This window comes from Vombatus ursinus, unplaced genomic scaffold (genome assembly GCF_900497805.2).
Source record: "Vombatus ursinus unplaced genomic scaffold, bare-nosed wombat genome assembly UNPS02014808.1, whole genome shotgun sequence".
In the NCBI taxonomy this organism is placed as follows: domain Eukaryota; kingdom Metazoa; phylum Chordata; class Mammalia; order Diprotodontia; family Vombatidae; genus Vombatus; species Vombatus ursinus.
Window position 1 is genome coordinate 5293 of NW_020954586.1, and position 15846 is coordinate 21138.

The 15846-nt window shown below is 38.3% G+C and overlaps 2 protein-coding genes across 2 annotated transcripts; both read left to right on the forward strand.

The window, feature by feature from the left end:
* Positions 1-1370: 1370 nt before the first annotated feature.
* Positions 1371-5811, forward strand: LOC114052588 (taste receptor type 2 member 7-like). Its single transcript, XM_027875262.1, has 2 exons — positions 1371-1386; positions 5108-5811. Exons 1-2 carry the CDS (start codon positions 1371-1373, stop codon positions 5809-5811), a joined length of 720 nt encoding a protein of 239 aa, XP_027731063.1.
* Positions 5812-5884: 73 nt separating this feature from the next.
* LOC114052589 (taste receptor type 2 member 7-like) lies at positions 5885-15618 on the forward strand. The gene is given in 3 exon segments (XM_027875263.1): positions 5885-5969; positions 14692-15349; positions 15351-15618. Coding segments are annotated over 3 exon segments (1011 nt in total).
* The last annotated feature ends 228 nt before the right edge of the window (positions 15619-15846 follow it).

Sequence of the window (15846 nt, forward strand, 5' to 3'; positions counted from 1 at the left end):
ATGACTTGGAATGGAAGGAGAGACTAGAGGATGGGGTGCCAAATACAAAGGTATTTTTGATGCTGAAAGTAAGAGAAATGTGAAGCTAGAGCTATACCAGTGAGAATGGAGAGGAGAGAGCAGGGAACTTGGAGAACAGGGTCCTGTATGTTCTGTCTCTGTAACTTCCTTCTCATCCTTCTCGTTCTCATTTCCGAGTACCAGTGGTTTAGTTCACATCCTTGTCACCACCCTCTTGGGACATGATAAAGCTTCCTGATTAGTCTCCCTGTTTCCAGTCTCTTTTCCTCTCCAATCCTCCTTTAATTTCATTGTCAAGAAAACATTTCTTTTTTATTAATTTCTTTATTTTTAGCTTTCAACATTCACTTCCACAAGATTTTGAGTTCCAAATTTTCTCCCCATTTCATCCCTCCCCCCACCCCAAGATGGCATGCATTCTGAATACCCCTTCCCCTAGTCTGCTTTCCCTGCTATCTCTCCCCCTCTTCCCCTTCTACTTTCCCATAGGGCAGGATAGATTTCTGTACTCCATTTCCTGTATTTCTTATTTCTCAGTTGCATGTGAATACAATTTTTATAACATTTGTTTTTAAAATTTGAATTCCAAATTTTCTCCCTTCCTCTCTCCCCACCCACCCTCATTGAGCAAGCAAGCAACTCGATACAGGTTATACATGTGTAGTCATGCAAAACTCTTCCATAGTAGTCATGTAGTGAACCACTAAGTATATTTCCCTTTATTCTATCCCACCCATCATTTATTCTATTCTCTCTTTTGACCCTCTTCCTCCTTAGAAGTGCTTGCTTCTTATTACCCTCTCCCCCGATCTGTCCTCCCCTCTATCATCCCCTGCTCTCTTGTCCCCTTTGCCCCCTATTTTCCTGTAGAGTAAGATAGATTTTCATAACCAATTGAGTGTGTATGTTCTTCCCTCCTTAAGCCAAATCCTATGAGAATAAGATTTACTCATTCCCTCTCACCTTCCTCCACTTCCTCTCCACTGTAAAAGCCTTTTCTTGTCTGTTTTATGTGAGATAATTTACCCCATACTTCTCCCTTTCTCCTTCTCCTCATATAATCCTCTCACCCATTAATTTTATTCTCCAGATATCACCCCTTCATCTTCAACTCACCCTTTGCCCTCTATCTATCTATCTATCTATCTATCTATCTATCTGTCTGTCTGTCTGTCTGTCTGTCTGTCTGTCTGTCTGTCTATCTATCTATCTATCTATCTATATATGTATATATTTTCATACATATAATTTTCCTCTCTAACTTCTTTAATACTGACAAAGGACTCATGAGTTACAAATATTATCTGTCCATGTAGGAATGTAAACAGTTCAACCTTAATAAGTCTCTTATGATTTCTCTTTCCTGTTTGCCTCTTCATGTTTCACTTGAGTCTCATATTTGAAAGTCAAATTTTCTATTCAGCTCTGATCCTTTCATTAAGAATGCTCAGAAATGCTCTGTTTCACTGAATGTCCATTTTTTTCCGCTGAAGGATTATACTCGGTTTTGCTGGGTAGGTGATTCTTGGTTGTAATCCTATCTCCTTTGCCCTCTGGAATATTATATTCCAAACCTTCTGGTCCCTTAATGTAGAAGCTGCTAAATCTTGTGTTATCCTGATTGTGTTTCCACAATACTTGAATTGTTTCTTTCTGGGTGCTTGCAATATTTTCTCCTTGACCTGGGAACTCTGGAATTTGGCTACAATATTCCTAGGAGTTTTCCTTTGGGGATCTCTTTCAGGAGGTGATTGGTGGATTCTTTCAATTTTTATTTTGCCTTCTGGTTCTAAAATATCAGGGCAGTTTTCCTTGATAATTTCTTCCAAGATGACATCTAGGCTCTTCTTTTGATCATGGCTTTCAGATAGTCCAATAATTTTTAAATTCTCTCTCCTGGATCTATTTTCCAGGTCAGTTGTTTTTCCAATGAGATATTTCACATTGTTTTCTATTTTTCATTCTTTTGGATTTGTTTTACAGTGTCTTGATTTCTCATAAAGTCACTAGCTTTCAATTGCTCCATTCTAATTTTTAAGGAAGTATTTTCTTCAGTAAGCTTTTGGACTTCCTTTTCCATTTGGCCAATTTTGCTTTTAAGGCATTCTTCTCCTCATTGGCTTTTTGGACTTCTTTTGCCATCTGGGTTAGGCTATTTTTTTTAAGGTGTTATTTTATTCAATTTTTTTGGGTGTCCTTTAGCAAGCTGTTGACTTGTTTTTTATGATTTTCTTGCATCACTCTCAGTTTTTCTTCTACTTCTCTTACTTGCTTCTCAAAATTCTTTTTGAGCTCTTCCGTGGCCTGAGACCAATTCATATTTTTCTTGGAGGCTTTGGATGTAGGAGCTTTGGCTTCATTGTCTTTTTCTGGTTGTTTGTTTGGATCTTCTTTGTCACCAAAGTAAGATAATATAGTCTGACTCTTTTTGTGCTGCTTGCTCATGATCCAGGCCAATTACTTGAGTTATAAACTCTTTGTTAAGGTAGGGATCTGCTTCCAGTGTGGAGAATGTAATGTCCCAAGCTTCAGGGGTTTTGTGCATCTGTTTTCAGAGATATTTCTAGGGACCTGTAAATTTTCAGCTCTTCCAAGGTGCTATGATCAAGGGCTAGGTGTTTACTCTTTTTCTGGCCTCTCCTCTTATCTATGAGTGACCACAAGCACTCTTTTCTGTCTTGGAACTGTGAGGAGGATTTCTCCTCCACCACCACTGCAAATTCCACCATGATGGCTTTCCTTTTTGCCCCAGGACCACCACCCAGAACTGTGACCCAAATCCAATCACAGGCAAAGCAAGAGAATTCTGCCTCAGCACCAGCAAAGAGATCCCTGCAATACCCCCATGATTAGCCACTGGATTCCCCTTCAGTCTGTGGGCCAGAATCCCCTGGAAGCAGCCACTGCTCCAGTGACATGCTTGGGGACTGGGGCTGGGGCTGCTCTTCTCTCTTTGTCACCACAGTCATAGACTTTTTGCACTGATCTTCTAAGTTGTCTTTGGCATTCATGGGTTGAGAAGTCAGGAAACTGCCACAGCAGTCCGTGATTCAGTCCTCTGAGGCCTGCTCCAGTTTGGCTGAGGCCTGGTTTACCTGTATCCCCATGCTGAACTGTATTCCTCTCCCTTCCCAGCCCCATCCAGTTTATCTTGGGCTAGAAACTTGTTTCACTCTGTCTTTTTGTGGCTTCTGCTGCTTTAGAATTTGTTTAGAGTCATTTTTTACAGGTATTTGGAGGGGTTTGGGGGAGAACTCAAAGAAGTCACTGCTTTTGCTCTGCCATCTTGGCTCCACCCCCCCCCCCAAGAAAACATTTCTAAGATCTCTTCTGGTCTGACCTGATTATGTCACTCAACCTCTAAAACCATCAGTGTCTCCCTATTTCCATGTGTGTGTGTGTGTGTGTGTGTGTGTGTGTGTGTGCATGTGCTTCAGGGTATAACTACCATTCCTTACCTTCAAAACTCTTTGTGGCTACCTACAGTCAACAGAATAAAATATCAAGCCCTTAGCTTAATATTTAAGAGATGCCACAATTGTCTTCAACTTACTTTTTTGAGCTAACTTCACATTACTCCCATGCACAGAATTTATGTACCAGGCAGTCTAGACTTCTAGCTGATTTCTAAGTTTGACATCCTATTTCTTGATTTCTACAGTCCCTCCCCCATACCTGGAATGAACTTCATCTTAATTTCTGCCTCACAGATTCCCTATTGTATTTTAGGATTCATCTCAGGTTCCACTTCTTCAAATCCTTCCCTGATATCCCTACCCCTAAAATGTTAGTGTTATGTCTGTGTATTCCTGAAACACTTTGCTACTAACCTTGAATCACATTAATTTGTGTACAAGGCATAAAGCCCAGTGGAGAGGAATCTTCTTGAGGCCATAGACTGTGATTTTGTTTCTTTCAGTGCCATGCAAGAATGTGATTGCCCCGGGGGCAATATTTTCAATGTGTAAATTGATAATGATGGCCCATTTTTATTCATTCTTTTTCTGATAATGTGATGTTCTTATTAGATTTTTATAATATTTATCATTTTAAATTCTACTTTATCAGAACTAATTCCTATTACTCTTGCTTTTTTTGAAGTTGCAAATGTATGATAAATTATAGTACCATGTCCTAACTTTATTGTTTATTTATCATTTTTTTAAGTTAAATGTTTTCTCAAAGTAACATATTGGTTAGGTTTTGCCCTTGATTTATGCCATAACTTTTTCTTTAATAGAAGAATTCAGACCATTCACATTTATTATAAAGGGCAATACACAATTTAAATTTTAATATTTTCTTATTATTATTAATATTGTCTGGATTGAGTGAACTCTGCTTTAGCATTCCGTATCTATTTAAACTATTAAACCTACTTAATGAAAGAAAAGAAAGGTACTTCTTTTTAAAACTGAATTGCCAAAATTACTAGCTGTCTACAGAAGGGTAATTCATTGTTAATATGCAAACATAAAATTGATTTGCTAAGGAGAACCAGTTTGGACCTGGTTAACAGTAAAGCAGGGTTAGTGGCACTGTCAATGATGTTGGTGATGATAACGACAATGACAAAATGACATCTCCACAACCAAGTCTTTCCTCATGTTTTAGATCACTGGATGAGGCTCATCCTACACAGATAAGGTGTTAGGATACAAATTTACCTGAGCAGAAAGAGCAAAGCACTGGAATACAAATCATCCCTTATTTGCATCTTAGCAAATGTTCTTTCCACCTTTTCCAGGTCACCATGTAAAAGGAAATACAAATTCCAAAGACAGGTAGTGCTAGGGTTGAACAGAATTGAACAGGTTTTTACAGGGTTGTTGGGAAGGAACTTGTATAATTCTAACGATGATCCCCAAACAGGCTGGGCATTTCTTGGTCCAAGATAGAAACCACCATAAAGAGACAATGAAAAGTTATTTCAATTTTAGTTTCACAGACAGATGCATGGATAGATAGATAGATAGATAGACAGACAGACAGACAGACAGACAGATAGATTGATAGATAAAGAGATAGACAGATGTTCTTCGCCAACATGGTAAATGTCATTGAGAAAATTTGTTGGTTTTGATAGCTGGTGAGTTCCTATTGGGGCTTCTAGGGAATGGCTTCTTGGCAGTGGTGAACTTCATTGACTTGGTGAAGAATAAGAAACTGTCAACAGGAGATCTCATCCTGGTCAGCTTGGCCATCTCCAGAATATTTCTGTTGTGCCTAACAACAAAGATGTTCTCTCAACATTTATCATTTTCACCTGTCACAGAGACAGGTAAACTGAACACAGTTGATGTCTTCTGGATATTGGCCCACTTCTCAAATGTTTGGTTTGCTTTTTGCCTCAGCATCTTCTACTTCCTCAAGATTGCCAGCTTCTCCCACTCCATCTTTCTCTGGCTGAAATGGAGAATCAACAGGGTGGTCTTTGTTTTACAAGGGGGGCATGTACTCATCACCTTGCCTACTTTATATCTATTGTTGCAGAAATTTAATGATCTCTATAAGAATCAGATAATTGTTGGAATCAAGAGAAATGTATCCCAGGATGCCTCAGAGATTAAAAGTTTATCATTTCTCTTCACAATTTCCTTTAATCTGGTGAGTCTTTTGCCTTTTACTCTGTGTCTGGTCTCCTTCTCCCTCCTCATTATATCCCTTTGGAGACACACTCGGCAAATGCAACTCAATGCCACAGGATCTAGAGACCCCAGCATGGAAGCCCATATTCAAGCCATGAAAACCATGTCTTCCTTCCTTATCCTTTTTTTCCTGTGTGTCTAGGCACCTTCACTAGCCAATTAAGCATTTCAATGCCAGAAAAAAATGTGCCTTTACTCCTCAGTGTCATTATGTCATGTCTACATCCCTCAGGTCACTCATTGATTGTGATTCTGACAAGCAGCAAGCTAAGACAAGCCATCCTGAGAATGTTCAGGCAGGTGAAGAGATACTTGAGAGGAAGGTAATGAAATGCATTCTTGGTCCTGTAGAGGTTCTTCAGTGTGATCTTATATTTCCTCAGGAAGAAAGAAGTCAGCATAGAGTTTTTCAAAGACATACTCCAGGATTACTGTCTGATTAGACTTGTAAAACCACTGAATGCACGGCTTCAATTAATAAATTGGTGAATTTGAAATGACATCACGGTCCTGCTCTGGTTTTCAAACGTTGTAGCATTTTATACCACCTTCATCCTGGGGACCTTCTCTCATCTTGTAATGCAGCTAACACCCTGTACTTATTGGACTCTTGTATCTTTGACATGTGTCAACATCAAAAACTCAGTGATAAAATACTGGTCCTGAGCTACACTGGTTACCAGCCAGAAATTCAAGATGAAAACTTTCACAGGAGCACCCACATATTGGGATCCATTGCTGGTTTGATTTTTCAAACTTATGATCTTTTGATCTAGCAATGCTTAACAAAATAGTCTTTTGGATGCACCTCTAAATGTGTTGTGGGGAAGGGAAAAGACCTAGAATAAAGCTGAAAGAGGATTGATAAGTCAGGGAAATTCTGCCCTTAGCAAATACCAGACTAGCTTTACCTTTTCAGCTTGGCTTTTGTAAACCATACTTTGTTGCTTGTGATTTCACCCAAATAAACTCAAGTTAATTGACATGCTAATTGAGTCAATTCTTACTAGATTCAAACTGAGTAGGGAAAATGTGTTGGGACCCTGGGGTCACCTGAGCAACAAGAAGATGGACTAGACATTTTCTCTGATCCTCATGACCTCCCACAGTTTTCCAAAACAGTATCTATATACAAAAGACAAAAAACAACTTAATCAATCTCCATGGATTAGAACATGCAGAATCCAAAGAATGTTCAAAATGAAAAAAAAATGAAAATCCAGGAATTGATGTTCACTGACTCTGAGCACACTCAGTGCCCCTGCCCCACCTCCCTTGCTACCAGCCCAAAGCTTCATTAGCAGACCTAAGGACACAACACAGGTTTAAACCAAAACCGCACCTCTCTGTTTCTAGTGTCAAGTGGAACCTTGTTCAAGGCTACAGAAGTTTTCATGGACCTCAAGAGTTAGATTGAGCATAGCCCTTCAGAAGCAAAAGCCTTCTTGGGAAACCCTGGATGCATTAGAGCTGAATATCTCTGAACTGCCAACACCAGGGAAAAAAGGATCTGAACTGCAGGTCCCAGGTTAGAGAACTAAAGAAGAGGAAGTATAGCAGATCATTAGGACAGAACACTGTGCATGTTAGGGGTCATTTGTGGAACTCCACCAAGCCTGAGGCAAAGAGCCCAGCATCCAAGTGGGGCCAGTTCTGCCCCAAAGCTCATTTGGGGCAGAGACCTAGGATGAGCCCAGTGTGGGAGGAGGCTGAGGTACTTTGAGATTCCCCAAAGAAATAAGAATCGGGAGGGAGTCAAGAACTGAGTGATAAGGAAAACAAAGAAGTCAGACAGATTGAAAGCACCAAAGATTTCAGGGAGAAGAAAATTCAAAGACCTTGAAAATAAACACATAAATCAACAGGAAAAATATTAGCAAGAAGAGGAAATGTTGTTTCCCTATATAGTAAACAAGTTCATATATTTATGAGTAAATACTGCAAAATAAAGCAAAATAATATAACATTTGATGAGAGAGAGAACTCAAGTATTCCTGAGATAAATGATAAAAGATGAAATAAAAGATAAATGAGAATTATGAGGACAGAATGTATGTCCTCCATTGCAAAAAATGATAAGCAATACAGAAAAACTTGCATCTGCAATGGCAAGCATGAAAAGAAATAAAAGAGGGAAGAATAGATTGAGAATGGAAATACACAGGAGCAAAGGATAACTTAGAAAATTAGAAGAAAAAGCATTAAAATAAAATATGATTGTGCGAGCAAAACATATTGAACTCAAACAGGTTGCATAGAGGCAATCTAAGAATCACAGATACCTGACAGAAGAACCTGACAGCACAAAAAACTTTTACACAATAAAGAAGGAATAATAGAAATTAACTGCTAAGAACTTCAAAACATAGAAAATGAAATTCCAGTTGAAAGAATTCACAGATTTTCTCCAGAACAAATCCTAATGCTGCAAACTCCAAGAGTCATGGAGGTTAAGTTTAACAATTCAATTGAGAAAGAAGCTCTGTAAGCCATCAGCAGAAAGACCTTCATATATGAAGGAAAAGCCGTTCAAATAACAGAAAAACTATTCTATAGTCACTAGAAAAAGGAGGAGGGAGTGGAACAATGTGTTCCAAAGGTGAGTGGAGCTCAGGATGTAGCCCAGGCTGAACTAGCCTGCAAATCTGAGCTAAATCTTCTGGACAAAAATGGGTGTTCAAGATCAAAGAAATGGTTAAAAGATTTTTGGAAAGAAACTAGAACTAAAGAAGTTATTAGTCTCTTGAGTGCCCCAAACAACAGAAATGCAGGAGGAACGGATAAATGCAGACAGCAATAGCAACAGAGTGACTACAAAGAGATGAGTGAGAGATTTCTTTCTAAATGTCCATAAGGACATAGAGGTGAAGGCAGAAGTCTTGTAGAGATAACAATGAGGAAAATGACAGGTGGCATTATGGTCAGAACCTGGAGTGGAAACATGCTGCCTACAGGTGAAGGCTTCTTCTGTGGGACTACATTACAACATGAGAAAGTACATGAAGTAAGGGGATAGAATCATGTGCTGGGGTCAAATCAAGGGCTGGCAGTGAAGGAAAGGTGACATCTGTGTTCTCAGAAAGAGAAAAGCCTACAGGGTAATGGTGGGGAAGAGGAGGATGATGGAAAGATTGAAAATTGGAGAGGGGGAGACCTTACTTTGGAGATGAGAGGGAATTCCACTGATGAATGACTGTATGGGTAAAGGGAGATGAGGACCTTGCACTGGATGAGACCAAGGCGTTTTGGCACTCGAAAAGTCTACTTCTCCTGGGAAGTGGGGAATTAGAATCCCTGGGGGCAACTGGGAACTGGAGGAGTCAGAGAACATGGACATATGGAGATTTCCAGGCAAATGTAGAAAAAAAGTCAACAAGAAAGCGTGTAAATCAGTAGTGGGCTGCATAATCAGAGACGTGGTGGAGGAATGATCCTACCATAGGGCAGTGTCTTCTCTGCAACCTGCAATAATTGGCATTGTTCTGGAAATGAGGCACAATGGAAAAGGGGAATCCATTGCAAATCCCAATAAAGTAGTAGAAGAAAGCACCTAGAGGAGAGGTCCTAGAATGAATACCTTGGAAGCTTTAATTGCATGAAGAATGCAGAGAAAAGAGAGAGCCCAGAAAATTATGGGGGTCATGAATCAGAGACTGAAGGTCTTTAGTAAACAGAAAGAGAAGATGGATAGTGAAGACAGTGATAGTAATACTTTTTGAAAGGGGCAAAAAGTATGAAATTTAAAAACTAAGAAACAAGACTAGCTGAAAAGGAGAAGAGGAAGAGGGAAAATCGAATGAGAAGGAAGGATTGTGGGTGAGGGGAAAAGAGACAGTGGGAACCAGGGCCACCTCTCAAATAACATTAAAGGGACTCAAGGATCCTAATACTTTGTCTGCAGCAGAAGGAACTTGATACTGAAAAGTTTCTGCTCAGATAACATTAATGCATCTAGAACAATGTGGAAAGTGGTCAAATGGGGGGAAAAACTTTGTACAAAATTTTCCTGATAAGAATTTGGCATCAAAAGATATAAACAACATATAAATATGTCTTGTAGCTGTTCTCCAATACACAACTGGTCAAAGGATATAGGTAACAATTTTCAAAAGAACTGGAAAGTATTCACAACCACATGAAAAATGCTCCAAATCACTAATGGTAAGAGAAATGCAAATCCAAACAAATTCTGAAATATGCTCAAGTTGCAGGTCATAGTTAATATTCACTTGTTCATCTCTCTCTCTCTCTCTCATTCTGTGTGTATGTGTGTGTGTGTGTGTTTGTGTGTGTGTGGGTGTGTGTGTGTGTGTGTGGGTGTGTGTGTGCATGCACAAGCATGTGGGTTTCTCATATCAGAGTGTTTTGCATCAATGATATGGGTCACCATTCTATTCCCCCTTAAGTATTCTATACTCACATGTCATCATTCCATCATCCAATCTTTCCACCTATTTATATTTCAGAAAGCAATTCTCACATTCCATGGCCATTTTCATCTGAAGGAAAGTCTGTACAGCTCAATCCAAGTCATGGCAAGTCTTAAAGGTCACACTTAAGGATATGAACTTTATTTGGTTGGCAGTGAAGAAAGCATTTGAGCCTAGGAGTGATGTGAAGAGCGGATGTAGAAAATGACTTCAGCAATTTAGATGCCAGGATGGGTTATACAAAGATAAAACTCAAGGGAGGGACCCAGATAAAGAGTAAATGTAACATAAAAAATAATCAGTATGAACAATTTTTCTAGAATTGTACAGTAGGAAGGGAATTAAGCATTGAGAAGCAGAAAAATTTGCAGAAGAATTCCCTCTTCCCTCCTTTCTACTTCCACATCTCTCTCATCTTTTCCTTCTTTCCATTCTTAGCACCAACAAAAACACATGCCAGCTTCATGGGGAAAAATCAAGGAATCATTTTGGGAAGGGGGAAGAGAAGAACTCCAGGTCCTGCCACAGCTTCAGTCTTGACCCAGGCCTCTATCTTCTCCCCCTCTCCTTGGTTTGCGAAAGATTGGGACTTTTTTCATCAGTGGCCTAACAATGACTCGAGAATAGCAGTAACCAGAGACAGTGTTTGCATTGGGAGCCAAGGACAAATTAAGCAGACTGAGGAAAGGCAATTTCAAGACTTTACAGGAACACTAGCCCAAAGACTACTCTTTGGGGACTGAACATTATTGTGTTTTGGATTAATGTTTTTAGGCTCCTTCTTTGCCACTATCATTGTTTAATGGATTTTCTCATTTCCATGTGGTTTTATAACTTGTACTAATGTTATTGTTGTTTGTTTCTAAGTCTTATGGTTTTCAAATTTATATATATATATATATATTTGACTACCTTTTGAATTATATATAATTACTACCTTTTGAAATCTAGGCAAGATTTCTCTATGACCTAGTATGTAACCAAATTTTTTTTGGTGAATGTTCCAAATATATGTGAAAAGATCTTGTATTCCTTCTTTCTGACATTTAATTTGTCCCAGGTATTGATGATATATGAGACAATGGACTGAAGACTAAAAAGGACCTTAGTGGTAGATCATCTAGTCCAACCTCATCATTTTACAAATGGGAAAATGGAATATGAGGGAGTTGAAATGACTTTACCAAATTTTCACAGATTGTGAACATCAAATCCAGGTCACATCATTCCAAATTCAGCACTTTTTTTCACTATATAATTCTACTTCTCAATTATTAAGTAAGTTCATATCTTATTTATTATTAATTTTTATATTTGACTTGTCATATTCTGATAATAAAATGTTAAAGTGTTCTGCCATTATATTGTCAGTTTCTTCTTACACTTTATTTAATGTTTCTTTAATGAATTCAAATGTCTCATGGTGGAGTGCTTATAAATTCAAAATTGTTATAATTTGTTACTCAGTTTTCTTTTCACTGTTGTGTAATGTCATCACTCATTTCTTGAATATTTTGTGGTTTGAATTACACTTTCATAATACCATTATTGCCTCTCCTTACTTTTGAGCTGGTAAGCTACGTTGTTTATTTTATATTAACCTCTTCAACTTAGACATATTTTTGGCATTAAATGTGTTCACTTTGATCAACATATTGAGTTTTTTTCTTAATTCATTCTAAAACTTTTTGAGCATTCAGGATATTCACATTTCTTGTTATATGTAATTAACCTGTTTTCTGGTATTTTCTTCTCATCTTTCTTTCTGCAACCAGGAAAGAATGATCTCTAAAATTTTTAAATCCATTTTAATTATTAAAGTAAATTAATGAAACAAGTTATATTTTCCTTCTTTAATGTTTTCATCCCTATCTTTCCCTGAGGTTTAATCCTCATTTTACTGTAAATAGGAATTATGCCCATGGGATGACTAGCACTTATTCCTTCTTCCCTATCCTTTTATTTTGCTATTATTTTTAATGTATTTTAAGTACTTTTCAATAAGCATGAACCTTCTAAAATTCCTTTCTCTTTTGTATTAATCTAACTAAAACTCTGATTTATTTATATTACAGTGATAAAAGAGAATATGCTTTCTTTCATTTTTAAAATATAGAATCATGAGATCTTGGTCCAGGAACTAAAAAGCTTAGGAGCTCAAGTGGCTTTTTTCATCAGTGCTATTTACAGAATGTATAGAATTTGGTGGTGGTGGTTGTCTTCCTTCTCAAAAAGGCCCCAAATGATATCATGATGTTGGGATCAATGTGAAGTGTGTCCTGCTGTGGCTGACTTTGAGCTCAGAAGGCTCAACCACAGGTTGGGCATATATAATTCACATAAATACTTGGAATGGAAATGTCTATAAATTTGTGCATCTCACATTGTTTTTGAAGTGCTGCAATTCTGCTTTAATCACAGAACACAGTGCCTTCTTTGATGCAGGCACGCCATGCTGAATGGTCCTGTACCAATGTCTCACATGTCGTTCTTCAGAGAGACCTTGAGAATGTCCATGTAATGCTTTTTCTGACCTTTATATAAGCACTTGCCTTGTGTGAGTTCAACATGAAATAATTTTTTAGGCAAACATTTGCTTGGCATTTCAACAATATGACCAGTCCATTGGAGTTGAGCTCTCTGCAGTAGAGTTTGAATGCCTGCCAATTCAGCTCAAGAAAGGACCTCATTTTCTAGTACCATATCTTGCCAAATGATTTTCAGGATCTTCCTAAGACAATTCAAACAGAAGTGTTTCAATTTACTGGCATGGTGCCAGGAGACTGTCCAGGTTTCACAGGCATATAACCATGAGGTCAGCACAATGGCTCTGTACACATTCAGTTTGGTAGGTGACCTATTACCTCTTCTCTATCACACTTTCCTTTGGAGCCTCCCAAACACCGAGCTAATTCTGGCAATGGATGTATCTATGTCATCATCTCTGTGCATGTCCTTGGAAAGTATGCTGCCAAGGTAAGTGAACTTATCCACAACATTCAAAGTCTCTCCATTTGCTTGAACTGATGGTTCCCCATATGGATGATGCGGTAATGACTGGTGGAGAACCTCTGTTTTCTTGGTATTAATTGTCAGGGTCAAAATTAGCACAAGTGTCAGAGTATTGATCTATACTCTATTGCATTTCATTTTCAGAGGCTGCATTGAGTGTACTATTATCTGCAAACAGAAAGTCACCAACCAATGCTCTCTCCACTTTAGTCTTGTCTTGTAGCCTTTTCAAGATAAATAATTTACCATCAGTGCAGTAGCTGAACTTGATGCCATTTTCATCCTTGTTGAAGGTGTCTGACCACCTCACTGAAAATACCATGCTAAAAAACTTGTGAGCAAGCACACAACATTGTGCTGACCTCATTATTGTATGCCTGTGAAACTTGCCAGAAAATTGAAGCATTTCTATTTAAATTGTCTTAGAATGATTTTGAAAATCACCTGACAAGATAAGTTATGAGACAATGAAGTCCCTTCTTGAGGTGAATTACCAAGCATTCAAACCCAATTGTGGGTTCAGGAAGTAAAGAGCTGATAAAAGGGATGGTGACTAATAATATATTTATAACAAATCAGTTGGTTTTTAAGTAGGTGATAGATAACTTCTTCTAGTTGAATGTCTATCAGCATACACCTAGGTCAAAATCCCATTTCATACTCTTGATTCTGTGATACCTGGACATGCCATCTCACCTCTTTAAAACTGTTCTGTCATCTGTAATGAGGGGGGAAAGAGCCTTTGAATTCACACTTTCAAAGGTTACTGCAAAGAAAGTACTTGGGAAAACTTGAGACACTAGGTACATGTGGAATGTTATCATCTTTTCTCTGTAAGCTTATTGTGCACAGAACTCAACAAAAAGATGGTGGTTGACCAATAGTTGCTGCTTTCCAGCCTGATGCTAATGGTAGGTCTTTATAGTAGAATTGGCATGGTATGCTGCTTTGTCTCAGTTACCCTGAAAGCTAAAAGAAAAGTATTTCTTTTGAGTGTGAACTACCCAGTCGTCCATTATATTGGAATTTATTCATAAATCTCAAACCTAAAAGAGACTTAACAGAAATACCCATTATGAGTTTGATTTTATAAACAATTGGTGATAACATCCATATTCAGTGTGATGGGAAATGATGGAGATAAAGCATAATCTCTGCACTTATGGCAGGCTTTTCATACACAGAACACATGTTTGGATGAAAATTGGCTGAGATACAAAGAGGAAAATATTGAAAGATGACTTCTCCCTATTTGCATCTAACATAGGAATCTAATCCTTTCCATGTTCACCTCTCAAAAGGAAATAAAAATACCACAGAGAAAGAGTATGTCTTAGCTGGCCAAATTTAATTGAGCTGTTGGGAAGGTACAGAGTTTAACTTGACAAAGATATTCTAACAGAGGATTAGACATTTTCTTGCCTAAGAAACTTTATGAAAGACAGAGAAGAAAATTACTTCATCTCCAAATAGCAGAAGGACATATCATTTCATGCTCATTTTGCCTGGAAATTAATCCAATAGCAGTAGCATCAAAAGTATTATAAATATTGGTAATTTCTGAAGTGATCTCTTTCCAGCTGACAGGCTAAGTAGTGGGGAGAAAATCTTGATGGCTCTGGCAACTGCTGAGTTTCTATTGGGCATTCTGGTAAATGGATTCATAGTTCTGGTGAATGGCATTGACTGTGTCAAGAGCAAGAAACTTCCACCATGTGACCTCATTCTAGTCATCTTGGCCATCTCCATAATTGAACTATCATGTACAATAATATGGAATAGCTATTTAATTTTAATCTCTTTTGATGTACCCACCCGAGTAAGAGTAATTGATGTATTTGTGGTACTGACTCACAACTCAAATATTTGGTTTTCCACTATTCTCAGCATCTTCTACTTCCTGAAGATCATCAACTTCTCTAATCCCCTTTTCCTCTGGATGAAATGGAGAATTGACAGGATGCTCTTCATGCTTTTTTGGAGGCCCTTGATTATCTCTTTGTCTATTATCTTTCCAATGGTGGAGATAATTCATTATTATCATCGCAGCATCTTTAGTGGAGGAAAGAAGAGAAATGTGTCCCAGGAGGTCCAAGTGAGTAAAAGTAAGCTGCTTGTGCTCCATGTCTTCTTTGGCCTCCTGAGTATTGTTCCTTTTACTCTGTCTACAATCTTTTTCTCCCTACTCTTTGTCTCCTTGTGGAGGCATACTAGACAGATGCAACACAATGCCACAGGTTCCTAGCACAGAGGCCCATGTTCGAGCCATGAAAGCTGTGTCTTCCTTCCTCATCCTCATTTTATTGTACTATATGGGTTTCTTTGTCATCTTCTGGAACCATTCAGAGGCAAAGAGTAAGCTGGCTTCCAATTTGGGAACATCAATCATGTTGCTCTATCCCTTTGGTCACTCACTGATCCTGATTCTGTGGAATGGCAAGCTGAGGCAGGCCTCCCTGTGGGTGCGGCACCAAGCCCTGTTCTGCCTCAGAGGAAGAAAACCTTAACGTGAACAGCTTTGGAAAGTTGGTAACTTCTATTGAACAACAAGTTAATATGGAAGGTTTTCCTCACTTCTGTAGTTTTCCATTCAATGGAACATTACTTATTGCAGGAAATGTCTAATGTAAAGTTTATTCTGTGCCTATTGAAAAGCTCTGTGACTCTTTGGACAAAGTTTAAAATGCTTGTTGTTACATGATCACACTGGAGGACGTGGCATCATAGGAATAGAG